At 43.0% G+C, this 19426-nt stretch overlaps 1 protein-coding gene across 1 annotated transcript in view; it reads right to left on the bottom strand.

The window, feature by feature from the left end:
• ADAMTS18 (ADAM metallopeptidase with thrombospondin type 1 motif 18) overlaps window positions 1-19426 on the bottom strand; it is a 141456-nt gene that overhangs the window by 41821 nt on the left and 80209 nt on the right. Inside the window, exons 11-13 of the mRNA XM_078063528.1 lie at window positions 14635-14730; window positions 10117-10265; window positions 3683-3855 (exon numbers count right to left, since the gene is read on the bottom strand). Of these exons, the coding sequence (XP_077919654.1) occupies window positions 3683-3855; window positions 10117-10265; window positions 14635-14730 (418 nt within the window). The remainder of the gene's footprint in view (window positions 1-3682; window positions 3856-10116; window positions 10266-14634; window positions 14731-19426) is intronic.

The raw sequence follows: 19426 nt of genomic DNA, 5'->3' as shown, positions 1-19426 counted from the left end.
GAGGAAATCACAGGAAAATGACATGATAGCCAGAAGGATGAATTAAGTTTATTTAGAAAGCTATCATGACTAAAATGGGAAATGTTACACAGTTTTGTATGTGGGTGTGGGTGTGCATGCATGAATGCATATATATGTGCTTTTAAAAACAGGAATCTCGTTTGCAATTCAAATAAAACTGCTCTAACGCAAAAATCTCATTTTTCTAATCCTTAGTAATAGCCACAGGACACACGATCGGTGGCTTATACAGCTACTCTCCTTGGTTAGCAAATATTTTAGGCTTTACAGGACTTATGGTCTGCTATTGACAATATATAAATGAAGGAGCGTTTCCGTGTTCCAGTAAGACCTTATTTACAAAAACAAACACACAAACCAAAACTGGTCAGATTTGGCCCACAGGGTGTAGTTTGCTGACCATGATTGAGGACATGGATTACTTTAGATATTTATTCGGGTAGTTAAGAGAAAACATTTTAGGCACTTTGGGGAAAAAAGGAGGGGCATATGGTTCATGTTTATAAAACATATAGAGAATAATCATGTCAGGAAAAGGAAGAGGAAACAAACTAAACCTAAAGGCTAAAAAATGCAACTTTTATTGACCATAAAGTCCCTGAGAAGTTTCTGGTATCACAGGAAAAAGAAAAAAAGAATACTGTATTTCTACAGAGCTCTTGTTATCAGAAGGGAGTTCTGCCAATTTCCCAAATACAAAGCATTCTTCTTGGCCAGTAGCTCCAGATGACATTTCTCACGGGAGCCCGTGCGTGGGCGACACCGTACATCAGCCCTGACTACAGTTGTACAACAAACGTGTAAACAGTTTGCAAATCGCTGTGCTTCATAAAACCTCTTAATAAAAGACAGTCAAAACTTAAATGTGAAAGTACTTAGCTTGTCATGATCCAAATATGTGGATCATGTGATGTGTCGATGGATTAAAAGTTTCTCCTTTACCTAGAAATCTCTTTCAATAGCTTTATTAAACACCTCCCAAATTTTGCATTGGAGGTTATGGAAGACATATCTATAGCCTTTCTTTTCTCAGTCATGCCCAGGAATGAACAAGTTCTAAAAAGTTCAGTTTTACCCACAGAGGCTCCAGGGCAAGTTTCTCAACTGGTCTATTGGAAACACAGAAGGGGGGAAAAAAATCTCACTATTGTAAGACAAAGACTGTCTACATTTACAAATAGTCTTCCCTTGTTCTTTCCCAACCTGCGTGAATGTCACCAGACCTTCAAATCATGGTCAGTGTTTCCCGATTCTAAGTACGTATCAGAAGGAGAAGAGGGAGAGACAAAAGGCCTTAATTTTTCAGTCTCCTATGCTAGGATGGGGGCTCCCCAGGCTGGGTCTCTGTTCTACTCAGTGTAGCTCCCCCTGCATCTAGCAGAATGGCGCCCACACAAGAAATGCTCAGTAAACATCCATTGAGCAAATGAATGAAGTAGTATGCTTCTTACTCAGTAAGGCTGCAATTAGTGAAAAACTTTGAAACCAAAATATATTTCATAAGTTACAAAATTTATTTGCTTCACTGTCTCCTCATGTACTCAACACAGAACCTATTTAAAGGGTGATCACAACACCCACTCTGTAAACACTGTGTATGAATGAAAGACACGATGTGGGAAAGACCAAGGAATATCTAAGAAGACAAAGCAAGGAACAGAAGGGGAAGTGAGAAAGGAAGGACAGCAGGGTCTGGGGGAAAGGGCCATACATTAAGAATCACGGAATGACAGGAGTGTTCAACCAAGAGAAAAGAAACCTTCAAATGCTGGACTTGAAAGCAACTGCAGGTGTTCTATCTATCTGTCCCCAGGAACATGTTCGTGCAGTGCCCTTCCTAGATAATCGCTCAGTTCCTGATAGAATGCCTCCAGCGATGGAGAGCTGGCCACTCATAAAGGGGAAACACATCCATTATGGACAGTTGATGCTTATTTATTCACTCATTCATTCTGAAAGTTATAAATATGCGCCAAGGGCTGTTCTCAGATGCTGGAGGTCCAAGCATGCTCAAAATGGACAAAGGCTTCATCCCGCGGAACATAAATTCTTACGGGGAGAAAGATAATGAATAAGCGGCTATATGATATAAACTCATGCATGGCTAAGAGCTATGAAGAACAAAGCAGGTTTAGGATTGAGAGGATGACAAGAAGGAAGGATATTCTGGGCAGGCTGGCGAGGGAGGCCTCCCTGAGAAGGGGCTATGGCTAAGAAGTTCTTAGCCTTTGAACAAATCCTGTCCTTTGAAGTGATTTCAAATAAATCTAAATCCTTTTCTAGTTATTATCTCTGAATTTTTGCAGGTACCTGGCTTTTCTCTTTTTCTTGGTAAGTTTCTATATTATTCTACTGGAGAAATTTTTTTTTAAATGGATGTATTCCCAGCTTTGTCACTGAAGTCCAAGAGAAATGAAAGACAAACTAATTTTGCAAGCACACATTTTTTCCATAAAGCAAGAAAGAGGCGTACCATGAAGCATGACTTTTAAAAAAATGGTTTAAAACTCATTAATAAACCCTGCACCTATTATCTCTTAGTGCAATTTGAAATACTGGAAATAACAATAAAGGGCTGAGTTTCTATTTTAAAAAAAGAAACACGTACAAGTAGACACTTATAGATGGCTCACTGCAATTGCAGAATTTTCATGCCGGCCTCTCTCTGTGCTTTTAGACAACCAGTCATGAGCCGGAACCATACAGAGCTCCCGCGACGGCTGGGTGGGGGCTGGGCAGAGCGGCACTATCACTGTCATCCCCCTTGTTAGGCGTCGTGTGCGGTCTCTAACTCCGCTGGCTTCTCTATGGTCATTGACAACACGGGTTCTTTTTGAGCTTCTGCCCAGCTATGACCCTCAGTCTTATTTCCCACGAATTGCCACTAACATCAGGGTCTTCCCATTCTACCTGTGTGCCCTTGGGGCTCCCAGTTATCCTTTCTCAAGCAAGGATGGCTGAGTTTTGATAAAGCAAGGGAACTGAAATAATAGAAGGCAAACAACCAGAACAGTGACAGCTTAGTCTGCGAAGGTAACAGAAAGCGCATTAAATGTGTACATTATAACTAAAATAAATGTTTGGATACTTTGGTAAAAAAAAAAACAATTCAATTTAAAAGGTAAAATACAAGCCACAACTTTAAGTAATAGTAAGTACTAGGAACCCAGTATGGAGACATTTTGAAATTCATGGCTGCGTGTGTGTGTGTGTGTGTGTGTGTGTGTGTGTGTGTGTGTGTAATACCCTGCAAACAGGCCTTCCCATGCGTGCAATCATCTAACACGTCAATTGCTGAATATGGTGTCTCTATAGGGCATATATGGTTTCATGGGTTTTTGGTTTGGACAATTCATACCAATTTCAATTAACATCCCTGGGAGACTTAATTGCTGAAATGTCAAAGGTAAGTTTTGAAACATAAGTACATTCCAAACACATGAACCCTTTGGCTTACAAATGTGGGGGACAAAGGGTTGTCTTGTGAAAAAAAAAAGTATGGAAAAATAAACAAAACCTATGGAAGTGAATGAAAAACTGGGTCAGGACAGGTCTAGAGGATGACGTCAACATCGAAACTCTTTTATGTAGGCAGCGATTTCGTTCACATTGCTGTCCACAAAGAGTCATATTTGTTGGAGGTTTAGAGAGACCAAATTACCTTCCACTTTGGTATAGGGCTTCCACTGGTAGAACCATCCACGGAAAGGTTTGCTGTTATATTCTGCACACTGCTGGGCTCGGAAATCCAAGCTATTTTCATTACAAGGGTTAATATTGCACAGCTGATATATACGGCTAGAACCTGGACAGAACTTGCCACCATACTGAGGCCTAAAAATAAAATGAAAGAGCTTTAGTGTGAGCAAACAGAGGGCTCATTATTAGTCATAAGCAATAATGTAAGGAGGGACAATCAAGATGAACATTATCAGAAGGCATGCAGTGTATGCAATCTGTGACAAGAACGGAAATAATGTAGTATACGACATGCCATGTCCCTCCTTGTATCCATGGCAGGCAGAACCCATCAATCAGGGACTTGCTCTTTCTTTTCTTTCTTTTCCCAATATGGCCCTTGGGGAGGCATTACCACTGCTCAGCAACTGGAACTGCCATGTTCGATAAAACTGACTTGTCATCCCTGATCCCAGTGTTACATTCTGGCTATTTCCTTAAAGAATGATGAGAGCATATTCTTGATGCTCCTCATGTTACCTGTTTTGGGAAATTTGTAAATGCACCTAAATGTTCTCATTAATGTCGATAGATGTGTGTCTGTGTGCTACAAAGCTCTTCAAATGTGGACCCAACCTACTCCCCAGCTCTCCTCCCATTTCTAAACACACCCAGCTTCCTACAGTATGTCATCCACCTGCTGCTATGAAGAAAGTCAGGACACCGAAGAGAAAGAGCAGAAAGCCCCATTTGCCATGTCCTCCCATCTGGCCCTGTCAATCACTGAGCCGACGTTCTGATTGTTGTCTGACTGTTGTATATTTTACTCTAGTTATTCCTAAACTGTGAACAAAAATTCCCTTGTTTTCATCTGCATAATCACTTTTTAACTTTGTAGGTGGCCTACTCCTCTCCTGCCAAGCACAATGGGAAATGGATTTCCAGAGTAGGGAATCCCATTAGAACATAAATAATTATGATCTAATGGCCGGCTCTTTAAGCTCTTGGTAGGTAGACTGCAAAAACCAGAAAGCAATATAAAGAAAAAAGGAGCATAAACCAAAACGAAAATGACCAATAACGGCTTATCCAGCTTCTTACAGGCACAAAGCAATTGCTTTTTCTCATGCTCACTTATTTGTGCTTTTCTCCAAAGGCTAAAACCCAACTACGGATCATCTCACACAAAAGCTCAATGCAAACATGTAACATGAAAGAAGGCTCCAGGTTAATAAATTTATGTGATTAAAATTCCTTGTCTCTTTAGGAAGCACAAGAATGCTATAAAACACCCCTGGATTTGCTTCAGCATATTTTATCAAAACCTCGTGCAACTGCAAGCTAAGATGGATTCAACAGAAACGGGAAGGGTCACAACGCCAGAATGAGATTTTTTTGCTATTTCAAAACACTCTGGAGCAACTACTTAAACATTCAGCAGCCATTGTGCTGGATTAAATCCCCGAAGACTTCTTAAATCATTATCTGAAAAGTGCTTAGAAAAACCTTAAAGGGCCCTACGATAGCTTTACTATTCCTGGTCATTTTTACAAGGCATTTTTAAAACTTTCTTAGTTGAAGACATTCTGTCTGCGATTTTACAAATAGCCTTCATTTAGACTCCTCAGATTTGATAAAGCGAAAGAGGACCACATGTGTTACTTTTTCAACTCGGAAACCGTAACACGGAAAAGACCTCGAAACTTCCATAGCACCCCCTCATTTTGTAGACGAGGTGAAAGACGGATGAGAAAGCTCATAAAACTTGCCGAGTGACGATCCCATAGCCAGCAAGAGACAGGGCACAGCTAAGCCCCCTACCTTCGACTCCCCGGGATCCCTTCCCTGAGCCACTCTGCCTGCATTCAGCTGAGTTAAGCAGCAGGGGCCGGCAGGAAAGAGGAAGACAGTCAGGCACCATGGTTAGGGAGTTGGCCTTTTATAATGAGGCTGCTCTGGATTTAAATATTCTCTGCTTCTTCCCAGCTTATCTTTAGGCAACTGGTTTAACCTCCTAACCTGTAAAATGGGGGCAGTTGTGATGATTAACAGTGTGATGTTTGTAAAGAATTTAGGGCTGACAAAGTACGGAAGCAGTCCATGTGGCCATCAGTAGGTGAATGGATAAAGAGATGGTATATGTACACAATGGAATATTATTCAGCCATCAGAAAGAATGAAATCTTGTCATTTGCAATGACGTGGATGGAGCTAGAGGGTACTGTGCTAAGGAAATGAGTCAGTCAGGGGAATACAGAGAAATATGATCTCACTCATATGTGGAATTAAAGAAATAAAACAAACGATCACAGGGGAAAAAGAGAGAGAGACAAACCGAGAAACAGACTCTTAACTCTAGAGAACAAACTGATAGTTACCAGGGGGGGAGGTGGGTGGGGGGATGGGGGACATAGAGGATGGGGATTAAAGAGTACATTTATCATCATGAAAAAAATAAAATAAAATGATAAAAAAACAAAGGTCACAAAATAAATGAGATATGATCTTCAAAAAAAAAAAAAAAGAATTTAGGGTTGAGTCTAGGACAGAGTTAACACAGATTAATCATAACTTTAAAATGCTTTCTGCTTTTAATGACTGGCAAGAATTTGTACTTTTCCATCAAATCCTCAAATACAGGTACATTCTTCTGCAGCTGTAAACAAAAGTGCTAGGATAAATTGACAGAAAATTCTACCATGGCATCTTTTGGTGTAACAAGATTAAAAACAAAATATAAACAGTCAGAAAACAAATGTCTGGGAACATGATTTTGTCCTTATATTAGACCATTATAAAGGATCCTCATTTTCACTTCTGCATAATTTATCATGTCCTGGCTACAGATGGTCACAACATTGGCTGGCTGATCAAAGAACCAGTGGGGGAGCTCTGTTAAAAAAAGATAGCCACACAGACAGATGGACTGACTCCTGGGTCCCTCCAGATTTCTCAATAAGAATGTATGATGGGAAGATCCAGAAATCAGTGTTTTTTTTTTAAGCATACTTGGTGATTTTGATAATCACCTGAGCCTGGAAATTACTGGTTGAAAAACGGGACAGAGATTTAATTCAATTATTATTCTAGAGCTATGACTCTAGAGGCATATTATTTTTTTCTCAAGTAGACTTGCAGTTTAGGAAAGTTCTAGAACGCCTTTGCATGTTTCATTTTCACTACCTAAATTTTTGCGATTAATTTTTTTGAACAGACTTTATAGAAATTCCACTAGGCTCCTTTAGACTGTAATAATTGAATAGTCATGGAACCAGAAGGAATGTCAGAGGATTAAAAGTGTGGGCTCCTGGTCTGACTCTACCACTACCAGCTTGGTGACCCGGGCGAAGATTGCTGCTCTGGGACCCTCCGCCTGCCCTGGTTACTCATTCGTCAAATAACTGGATCAGACAACAGGTTGCAACTCATGCATCTGTTCTAGGTAGATTGGGAGGGAAGGCCTGAAGAAATGTGTCGAGGTTCCTGTGGCATAGTAAGGCTCAGTAGAAAACAGAGCTTCTTTCCATTAAAAATGTCCACCTCAGGGGTGCCTGGATGGCCCAGTTGGTTAAGCGTCGGACTCCTGGTTTCGGCTCAGGTCATGATCTCAGGGTCGTGAGATCGAGCCCCACGTCGGGCTCTGCGCTGAGCATGGAGCCTGCTTGAGAGGTTCCCCTCTCCACCTGTCCCTCCCCCCACTCACATGCTCTCTCTCTCTCTCAAAATAAATAAATAAAAATAAAAATGTCTACCCTAGACATGGGAAAAAGAAGGGCCATATGTGTGTGGTACCAGTAACTCCAGAACCAGATAACCTTCAAACACTTTTAAAGCTGAAAAGTTGGGTTAAGTCCACAAATCAGCCAGGAATAGTTCATTTTTATGAAACAAAGTATGTTCTGGGAAAACCATCATTATGTGAAATAAAAGCTCCTACTGCTTCTCACATGAGAAAATGAAACTGGTTAGGTGGAATAATGTGAACACACCAAATGTTTGAACTGAAGCAAAGAAGAAATCAGTAATTTAAAATGGGGGGGGAACCTCAGTTTTACTACCACAAAGTGAAATAAGAACAGAGAACAACTAATTCAATTGCCTTGGGACAACTGCTCATGTACTTGTTTTATTTGTGAGGCATAATTAAAGTAAACAGTATCCCGAGGAGCCTTAATCTTGAAAATGATAAAATGGCACCAAATGGAACTACGTTAGTCATTCTCTTATTAGGCATTTCTGAAATTACAATATGATCTTTCCATGAACAATACCCTATTATAATGAGAGTTCTCAATCCCACAGATATGAGAGAGGTTTTAATTTAAATCTCAGGGGTGTCATTCACGCATGTTACCAGCAGAGCTATTAAATTAGGTAATCTATTTCTTTCTTGGGAAAATACTGAGCTGTAAAATGCTGCGATGTATGAAAACCAGATCTGTGAAATAGGCTGAAAAAATGAAAAGTAATATAATGATTTTAAGAATCCTACCCAAGATATGGACTACATTCAAAGTACGAGGAGGGTGGTTTTAATAGTCTGATATAAGCTGGAAATGTATCACAAGCCTGTCTACCATCACGCCTAGTTACTGAATCGGAATAAACCAGTGAGTTTCACCTGGGGATGGCTTTGCCCCCTACAGGACATGTGACAGTCTCGGGACATTTTTGGTTATCAGGGGGCTGTCGGGGAGGGAGCGCCATCCTACTGGCATCTAGTGGGGAGAGGTCAGGGCTGCTGGTAAACATCCTGCCATGTCCTGGACAAACCCCCTAACAAAAATTTTCCAGCCCAAAATGTCAACAGTGTCAAAGTTGAAGAATACTGTTAGCCTGAGATCCCAAAGAGCACCTAGCAAACCATGGTCAAAGTGTCTTCTGACCCTCTCCTAGTTGGGAACAAACTGGCCTCTTGATCCAGCTCAGGCTGCTGACTCAGATAAAAGGCCAGGCCCCTTTTAAATTTTCCTTCTGCTCCAGTTTCATTTATTTATTTTAATTCTTAATCTACCAAACATTTATGCGATGCTTGTAACATGCCAGGCACTTTGTAGAAGCGCTTTGCAAACATTAACTCAGTTGATGTAGGCACTCTCCTTAGTCCATTTTTTACCAGTGAGGAATCTAGAGCAGGGAGAGAAAGTTGTCTATGGCTACATAGGTGGAGAGAGGCAGGGCCAGGAGGCAAACCTAGGTAGGGTTCTGGGCTTAGGAGCCTGTGCTCTTGACCTTCACGCTATACCACCACTCAGTGCTGTGAAGTGAAATCCCTATCTTCCAAGGACCCCTCACATTCTTCTCTACCACATTCTCCAAAAGTCCAGTTTCGTCAGTAAGGCCTCCCTCCCCCTCCCCTTGTTTTGGAGGACCCATCCTCTGCTACCCTGTACTCCGGGTCGAGTTTAGGACGAAGGTGATAAAAGCCACACGGACCCCGGATCCTTTTGTTGAATGACCACTGGAGGCTCCCTGGTAGGGGGCATTCTACAGACCCCCTTCCCATCCCCCCAAACCTTCAGAGGAGGCATTACTGTCTCAACCTTACACATAGATTCAAGCTCAGAGTTCAAGTGAACTTTCCGAGGTCACATAATTAATAGGTGGCAGACCCAGGATTTGCAGTCCCATCTGGCTCTCAACCCTGGGCTCTCTCTACATCCCTGTGCCGATCAGGGAGTGTGCATCTCCCGCGGGTTGCACACGGGGATGAGAGCAGAGGAAAGGAACATAAAACCGCCTTCGTTTTCAAAGAACACAGAACCCCGGTATACCCGGGGCCAGAGCGTGCCCACAGGTGACCACAGGCCAGTCTCCCATCTGTAGATGCTGCGATTAGTCCTGTGTTCTGTTTAAAGAAAACGGAATTTGTTGTCAGTATCTTAACAGTCGGGAAATTTCACACACATTTTTTTTGGATTTCTGGTTTCTCTTGAAAAGTCAGGCAGATCTGTCACCACGTGTTGATGTACATTCCTGCAAGGCAAAAATTAGCATACTTTCTCCAGTTCATCAGTTTGAAACACACACACACACACACACACACACACACACACATACACACACACACACATTCCACTGGCCAAGCTTCTCTGCTCCACAACACAGGCATTTGACTGTGTGACCGTGTGGCTCAAATTTAGATTCAGAAACGAGCTCGGGCTATCACTTGAGTCTCTGATCGTCCTAGTCACACATACATAGAGTAGCTCCTTTGCTGTTTTTGGGTTTCTGACCGTCACACCCCCACCCCCCACCCAGTGCCTGTAGTCTGTAGATGCAAACAGTAAAACCCCAGTTTGGTTGCGATTCACTGGAGGGAAGGAAACCGCACTTAAAAACCAGTACGTACGCAAAACAAAACCCAAACCGTACATTCTTGCCTTTTACGAATACGGACGTTCTTTGGAGCCTTACTTGGGGTTATTGCAGTGTCTCTCTTGGTCCCTGACTCCACCACCACAGGATCGCGAACACTCTGACCACTCGGACCAGGCGGACCACTGGCCGTGGACGGGCCGGGGGCCGTGCTCCCCGAACTTCACACACTGGCCTTGCCGACACCACTATAAAAAGAAGGTGTGACACGTTTCCTGTCAGAGTCCATGCGGGGACGGGAAGGAGAGGCAGACACCTGCGCGTTAATGGAAAAACGAGCGCGTCGGCAAATGGGAGAACGCAGGACACCTTGACAGGTTCCTTAGCCGGCTGCACTTTACCGACACCGGGTTGCTCTGCATCTACTGTGTGCGTTTTGAAAGGCTGACATCTAGGGAGGGGGCATCTGTCACCAGCAGGCGAGGATTGTATGCTTTGTGAGCTGTCGAGGTGAAATGTTCAGATAAGATTCCACCCAACAGCCAAGGGACTCAGTGCAAGCACAAGGACAACGGAGCCTCCCCCGAAATCTAGAAACAAGGCTGCTTTGAGAACAATGTGGATCATTCACTCAGGGAGAACTGGGGTTTTTTTTTTAGGTATGAACACAAAATTTATCATTCTGATGATCTTATCATAAAAACAGATACAATTATGCAGACATTTTTGTTTATCCCAAACCATCCCTACGGAGCACTTCTTATGAAGCCCAATAGTTCTCAGTCCAGGCCAACTGTGTTTGTAGATAACACCCTTTGACCTTTTTGTCTGTATGAAAGGTCCCTGCTCCAGACCCTCGGATGACTTTGAGCTCTCCGAGTGTCTTTTAGGAATTAGCTCTGGGTCTTTCATTTGCTAGTGCTCTGATCGAGCCAGGACAAGAACGGTTTTCTGGGCTAACCTCTCCATTTGTTTTCTTTTGCAACACATTCCAGGCTTTGCTGGTCATCTCTGTCCTTGGGGCTTGCATTAGCCTCTGGTAGTGGTTTTATTCCTGTGGTGCTTTTATTATGAGCAAGTTCTGCATGACTTAGCGTAACTGCACACTTTCCTAAAAGCCTCCACAGTGAGATCCAACGGACTGGGGTTTGGACCATGCATGCCAGGTTCTGCCGAGGAGTGGGGCTTCAGTTACAGAATTAGGGGGAGGTGGTTTGACTTTCAAATCTTCGCTTTCCCCCAGGATACATTTGGCTCCTTGGCTCTTTATTGCGTGGCGAGTGCACTTTGCCCAGATCAAGATATTGCTTCCTTTCTTCAAATTCTTGCCGTGTGCGGATTACTTCTTGTGTTCTTCATTTGTCTTTTCCCTGGATTAATTGCCATTTCAGAGTTTGCATGAACTCCTGTAACACCATTGAGCCCTTTTAGGGGGAAAGCAATTGGTCATTAGAGGATCTGGACCACTGCGAGCAGCAATCAGAATCTTCCCGACCAGGAGTCCCCGGGACTGTCCCGGCTGAGCTCAGTGGCGGACACAAGGTAAGAGCCAACAGCAAGAGCAGGGGCTGCACTTCATGAAGTTGCTCCTAGGTGCCAGAAACAGTGCAGGCAGGGGGAGCGGGAGGACTTCCCGTGCACTTCCTAACGTAATCCTCCCAAAGCGCTAAGGAGTTAGTAACTATTTTCTGGATGAGAGAAATTCAGCAAAGAAATACTAACACAGCTACCCAAAGCAGCCACACAGGTACCGCTGAGGCTCGATTTCAACTCAGTCACCAAAGCCCCTCAACAGGATATGTATCCTTCTCGCCTCAGAGGCAAATGCGCCCTCCGCCGCCCGCATAGGTCTTAACCTGAATTTCTTTCTTTTTTTTAAGAAATATGGTTTTTAGATCTGTTCCAAACCTTCAATTAATTTAACTTTCTTTTACTTCAGGATTCATCCTAGTATTGGCTTAGGTTGCCAGAAGATTGTCTCCTCTGGCTTTTTCATTCAGTATAGAAATCAGAAGTAAATATATGAATGCACACACACACACACACACACACATCCTCTTTGGATCTCATTGCAGAGGCTTGCAGGAAAGTGTGAAGTTATTCTAAGTCATGCAGAACTTGCTCATAATATACATATTATATATATATGTGTGTGTGTGATTCATACACACGTGCATAATATACTTATAAAATTCTACATATAAAATTGTATCTATTCATACATATATAGATAGGCATTTCTTCTAATTTCAAACTGAGTGGCTGTAACTGGGCAGACACCTTTTATGACCGACAGAAAACACAAGCCTTTCTTTTCTTGCACATGTAACTAGATAAACGTATGTGCTTTTTCACATCCTCACATGTTTACTGAACATTCACGGTCCAAATATCACTGAATGACCAGGGACTAGAAAGATATGGGGAAGAATTCAGCTAGGTTCCAGTTACAAAGGAACAAAACACAGAGTAGTCGCTACGCTGTAGGACACTTGATATAAAGCATAAGGCATGGTCCTGGCCTCACGGAGTATATAGTCTAATGAAGAGCTGGTTCCATCCCCTAGAGGAGGAAGAGTCCGAGAACCTTGCATGTGGATGCAGTAATAATTAAACGGGAGTGATGATGGACGGAACTCATCTGAACGTTTTCTGCTGAGGGGGAGGCCTTCCCCCATTCATTCAAGGGCATTCCCCCAGTATTTAAAACTGCAGCCTGGTCTCTTAAAATAATGAGGTGGGGGAGTGGCATGAGGACATCTGTTTTCTAACTTCTGGACCGCTTTGTCTCAGGTTACAGTAACTAAAGTCTAATCCAGGGGCATTTTCATGCCCGTGGAACTACATCCCTGGTGTAGGTAGGTAATAAAAACTTTAGCCCTATGCCACTTGGCACTTACTTTCCTTGCTTATTAGATCAATCTATTCTTGTACATCCCTCTTATGTTTAATGCTGTTGCGTTCATAATGAAAAAATACCCACTAATCCTCGAGTTTCAAGTCCTAAATTTTGATGCTCTAAAAATAAAAATGATGGGGCACCTGGGTGGCTCAGTTGGTTGAGCGGCTGCCTTCGGCTCAGGTCATGATCCCAGGGTCCTGGGATAGAGTCCCTAGTCAGGCTCCCTGCTCAGCAGGGAGTCTGCTTGTTCCTCTCCCTCTGCCCCTCCCCCCCAACTCGTGCTCCCTCATAAATAAATACAATCTTTAAAAAATAAAAATGACTTGAGCAGTACTTATATGTTCAATTATTTCACTATTTTGCCTCATCACACCTAAAACATTCCATGCCCATTTTCAATGAGCATCCTTAGTGAAATTTCCTAAGACAGGTACTTCTGAAGGAAAGTTGCACATAATACCTCAACTTTTTAAAAAAAAAATTATTTTCTTTAAAATCAAAGAGTTAAAAAATGAAAATATTTTAAAAGACTTTGAATAAATGACTCAATATTAGTAAGCATTTTCTGAACACTTGTTAATTTTTGTGTGCCTATATTTTTGCCTTTATCGTTAATCTCTCCCTGAAAGTCTCTCTCCCATCCAACTGAGGATGGGATTCACATTCCAACATCCATCTTGGTGTACCCACTCACTGTACTTCATTCTAATAAGTGCACACCTAATCCCGAGCATCGACAGCAACTCAGGGCTTAAAGGAGGTCTGTTTAAAAAGAAAGTCCACGTTATTGGCTTCTGCACAGGTTTCCCCACTGGACTGGGAGTTCTTGAAGAGATAAAACTGAATTTTATTCATCCTTGTATCCCCAGAGTCTCCTGTCTCTGATATCTAGCAGTCAATAAGTTATTGTGCAATTGAATTCACTTTAAATGACCGAGTCTTCTCTACCAGCTCATGCTGCCTCGGGAGAGCCAGAAGCAGAGATCAGAGATCCTGGAGCATCTCCACGCTCCCCTCTTTCATAGCTCTTGATCATGATCTTCCAAAGGAATGCACCAAATCTGGGTCATACACTGCTATATCAAGTGCATCTCTCCCTCCAGATGCTACTAAGAAAGGAGAAAAAAACCCAGAAACTATGAATGTTCTTCATTCAAAACACAGATATCTCATATTGGAGATGGTTCTGAGGGCTGACCATACTTGCCGGCTAACGGCTTTCTGGTACAACCGACAGTGACCCAGCTTACCCTTTGCTAGGAGTCCCTCTACGTGACAGGACTCCCCTGAGCGTGTCAGAAACTCAGTGATGGGTCCCGGAAGGTGAGAAGTAGAAGCCTTGTATGGGGGGACAGTCCTTCCTTTGCTACTAAAGGGGACATCTGCTCCCTGAAGCTTCTCTATACTAAATCAAGTTTAAAAGGCAAACAGTATACAATGAAACCTTCCACCTTGTTGAAATATTTCATCTAAAAATGGAAACCAAAGTCAGAAAAAAAAAAATCATCATAAACAATTGAGCCAACTGGGTGATATTAGCATTGAGTTTTTATAATAGCTGCTACATAATGCTGGTGGATTGAAAGACAAGTCAGAAAATGTATGCGGCCAAGGCATTCCATTCTGAAGGTCCCAGTACAAATAGTTTGTACGATGGTTTGTTTCTATGCGTTATCGTATTTCCAGAACTCAAAACTAACACGTATGCAGTTTACCATACTCAAGCCACAAACGGTCCCTTCCGCTGCAGGCATAAACTTGGTCTCACACCTGTGACCCGCTCGATGGCACCAAAGAGACTTGCAAATGTCCTGAAAGGAAAGAAGCACCTGGTAAGGGTGTTGATAGAATAAAAATGAAAATATCCAAAGCTTTTGTACACAATATTGTATTTTGATGGGGAGGTAATAATAGTTCATCTCAGGCCCACTGGGCTTGAAACTAAGAGACGTGGTTTGTAATAATCCCCCCCCACCAACCACCACCACCAGTGAAGCAGGAGAGGCCAAGATTGGAATCGAGCACATCGGATTCAAATCCTTGCCCCAGAATCCCAGGTTCCACGCCCTATGGACGGACATGTTCTAGAAGTCTCTGATGTGCAGTTTTCTCCCCTGTGCAAACAGTGATAAAAGTAGTTCTTGCCTCTCCAGTTGGCTCTCAAGGATAAATGGTGTGAATGATCACCATCATCACCTTCCTCCTCTTTAGTAATTTTCAAGCATTTCGACAATTCTCACACCATGGAAGAGTTTAACTCTCATGCTAGACTGTGGTAGGCAGAATACTGCCCGCCCCCAAAAAGGACCACATCCAAATCACTGACACCTGTAACTTTGTGCAGTTACATAGCAAAGGAGAATTAAAATTGCAGACGTAACTAAGGTTGCTCATCAGTTGACCTTGAGATGGGGAAACTATCTTAATTTTCCACATGGGCCCAAGATAATCATGAGGGGCCTTAAATAGGGCAGAGGAAGACAGAAGAGAACCAGAGAAAGGACAGTGTGAGGAGGACTAAGGGGGATGTTGTTGCTTTGAAGATGGGGGAAGGGGAAGGGGCCATGAGCCAAGGAACGTAGGAGGCTTCTAGAAGCTGGAGAAGGCAAGAAAATGGCTTCTCTTCTGGCGCCTCCAGAAGGGACACAACCCTGACAACACTTGATCTTAGCCCAGTGAGACTCATTCCACATGTCTACCTCCAGAACTGTAAAAAAATAAATTTGTATATTAAATCACCAAGTTCATGGAAAGTTAGAGCATTCATAGGAAACTAGTACTGTTACTAACACCATTTAGTGTTGGACACTACGCTAATTCCCCATATAAACTAATTTAGATGATGGGACTGAGCAAGCTATTGACACTTTCAAAGCCGCCAAGTCACACACAGCTGGTAAGTGGCAAAGGCAGGACTCACACTGGCCTGATTCCAGCCAGAGTCCTTGACCACTGCTCTCTGGACCTGGATTTGCCATTAAAGGAAGTTGGAAAGCTCTCAACCTCTCTGGGCCTCAGTTATCCATCTATAAAGCGAGGGGACCGAACCAGATTCCCTCCAGCTCAAACAGCTGAAGTTGCTACTCAGAATTATGTCATTAAGAGAATGTCAAAATGATGAAATGTCAAAATCATTCCATTTTGTTTGCCACATCCTATTTACTGGGATAGACGTGTGAACGTGTACAATTTGGAGGAAAATATTAACAACAAGGGAGGAAACAAAATGACTTTTGTGGTCACTTGGTGTGGCCCTGAAAATTCCATTAACCGGACACCCAATTCCCCAAGCCTTCCGGTTAATGTAGATTTCATGGTGATACAATATGGCAAGAACATGCTCAGGAGTTATTTCACAAAAAAAGTTTTCCACAGAACCAAGAAGAGGAAATACAGGGAAACCAGAGAGATGTGCAGTGAGCCTGATTGTGTAAACCATAAAGTTCTCCCCCCGCAAAAAAAAGAGAATGGAAGGATATTCAGGATGCTGCTGGGGACCATAACCCACCCGTGGCCCCAGACATGTGCCACACACACCATCATACCATCTTCAAATCTCAAAACAGCTCCTAAGACACAATATTTCAGTGTTTCCCATACACGTGGACCTGCAACTGACATTAGTAGAAAGCATGAGGCAGCCTGCCAACAAGTGAATCAGCTTCATCATCTCCGTGTGCTCTCCTCCATGTATCACCCTGGGCCTGAGGGGAACAACTTAATGTGGAAAAAGACAGTCGACGTCAAAATGGAGAAAGGAGAGGCAACCATTGAAACCCAGCCACAGTTAGAAAGGCTTTCAGAATTAAACTGCTTCCCTCCTGACAGCCAGCGAGCAGCCATAACCCACACCCCTCGCCTATGTGGCAGCCACCGAAAATGACCCCGGGGCAGACGCAGGCAGAGGAGACCCGGATTCCACAGCCAATGCCAAGCCACAGGGTGAAGGAGAAGGGGCAGCTGGAGAAGACCGGGAAAATGAGGCAAAACACAAAAACACAGGATTCCAGAGTGAAATCAGACAGGCTGTATGAACATGTTATTTCTCTTGTGGTGAAGGACATAAGTCAAATGTAATTATAGCCAACTACGTGCTTTGACGACCATGAGAGTCTTCTGAGAAAGCTCCCTTGCAAAGTAAACAGAAATGAGAGTTTGTACTTTTTTGCTTGCTCTTCCCTCTTTTTTTTTTTTTCCAACATATTCAACTAACTTTTCCTTATCTATAATTCCCTAGACTGAAGTCATAATTTAAGGGAAAAAGAAATAACCACAGAGACTCCAAGGTCTCACGTTGCCTGCATGTGATTTTTAAGGAGAGTCTCGATACTAGGCATTACTCTGTCCTATCACTTGTTGACCGTGTTGTCCTGTTGTGTTCCAAAGATTCTGAAGGACGCCCCTCCAAGCAAAACCCGATGTGCTCAAAATGTTAATGGTTTCTGCAAATCGAATTTTATAAAGCACCGAACACATCCAAAACAAAATTCCCCATCTGTCCCCCCAAGCCTGTTCAGCCTCTTCCAGCTCATGTTATGACACCTCCGTACTTCTAGATGCTCAAGCCAAAATTCCTAGAGTCCTCCTTGACTCCTCTCTCTCTCTCTCTCTCTCTCTCTCCCTTCCTTGAGGAGGGATGAGAAGGGGACAGAGGCAAAATCCTCCACTTGATGAAAACGGGAGTGCTAAAGAAATGTTAGTTTTAGTTACCATGTAAATTCAGTAAATGATTCCTGGGTCTCTGCCAACACGGCAGGTACACGCTACGTATTTGCCATCCACTGAGGCAAGAGGCACACCTGGTCAGTTATAATATGGTACCACAAGTTCACGATGGGCCACAGAGGGTGCAGACGGAGGCTAGGTGAAAGGAATGCTTCAATCTCCTTGGGGAAAACGGGAGGTACCGCTTGCACTGACTCTCCGACAACAGCAAAAGATGATTAGGTATTTGTCACATGGGTGACCATGCAGCATTCTAGGGTGGGAGGCATGCCTACAAAGGCTTGTAGACATGAAAGAAGGAACGGTATGAGAAAATACAAGGACATCAACACAGTTGGAACATAAGTCCATGGGGGAAGTTAGTAAGAGTTGAAACCTGATGTAGTAAATTTAGTAGATTGCAAAGTAGGTAAAATTTACTGATTACATTTAGATTTAGATACTAGGAAGTTTCTCCTTATTCCCCATTCTTTTATCCCAATGTCAAGTTCTTTTTTTTTTAATAATATTTAAAATCGAGGTATAACTGACAGGTAACACTGTATTAGTTTCAGGTATACAACATAATGATTCAGTATTTGTATATATTACAAAAGATCAGCACAATAAATCCAGTTAACATCTGTCCCCATACATTGTTACAATTTTTCTTGTGATGAGGACTTATTAAGATCAACTTGCTCAGCAACTTTCAAATATGCAATAGAGTATTAACTATAGTCACCATGCTGTACATTGCATGTCCTTGATTTATTTTCTACAACTTTGTATCTTTTGACGTCCTTTATGCATTGCAATGTCAGATTCTTGAAAGAAGAAATACATGCCCATCCTACTATTTTTGACGTGCCTTTTCTTTTGAAGGAAGTGTTCTCTGAGGTGATGGGCGCGAATGTATTCACTGGAATTCAAATGCCTTCCCCGTAATTCCTATTCTGCTTCGAGCCCTCTTGGTGCATCTGTAAATGAACATTTATGGAGCTTCTGCTGCATGACAGTAACTGCCGGCTGCTGAGGTAACAGAGTACAGGCTGCTTGCTGCTAACTCAGTAAAATAAGGGGCATCGGAAGCACTGACCAGAGTTTTCCAGAGTTCGGGGCCTTGGGCAAGAAAGCCACGGGGAGAGAGGAGCCTGGGATGGCCATGCTGCTGGAGAAAGGAGGGGGAGAGCATGAAGGAAAGCCTGGGTGTTCGCTGAGGGGTGCCGCCGTCCCAGGAGCTGCACCTTCACAATTACCAGGGAAGAACTGTCCTTATCCTCGCCTTACAGATAGATGAGGCCACAAAAGCCGAGGGAGGTTCAGCCATTTGCTCAGGGTTCTAGGATGTGGTGGAATAAGGTTTTAAACCCAGGTCTACCTAACTCCAAAAGTCAGGCGGGGGTGGGGGGGTGGAGGGGGTGGTGTGTGTGTGTGTGAGTGTGTGTGTGTGTAAAACCGAAGACTGCCTAATTCAACAATTCCCAACCCGAGCGTGCATCCAAATATCACCTAGAGCCCCTGTTCAAGCATTGCCAAGTCCTACCCCCAAACCTTCTTATTCTTTAGGGTGGGATGAGCCTTGATCATTTGCATTTATAACAAGTTCCAGGGGATGCTGATAATCAATTGCATCGCTGGTTTCAAAGACACTTGAGAATTCTTTCCTTTTTCCTTTTTTTTTTTTTTTTTGCTCTTCTAACTATTATGCAAAACTACCTTTCCAGGAGGCATAAAGTTCAAAAAAAGTAGGCAGTGGAGAATAGGTTTGTAAGGGAAAGCAATGACAGGACAGTGAAGACT

Source organism: Halichoerus grypus, chromosome 15, assembly GCF_964656455.1.
Source record: "Halichoerus grypus chromosome 15, mHalGry1.hap1.1, whole genome shotgun sequence".
NCBI classification, from domain to species: Eukaryota; Metazoa; Chordata; class Mammalia; order Carnivora; family Phocidae; genus Halichoerus; species Halichoerus grypus.
This window is presented reverse-complemented; position numbering and strand designations above follow the sequence as displayed.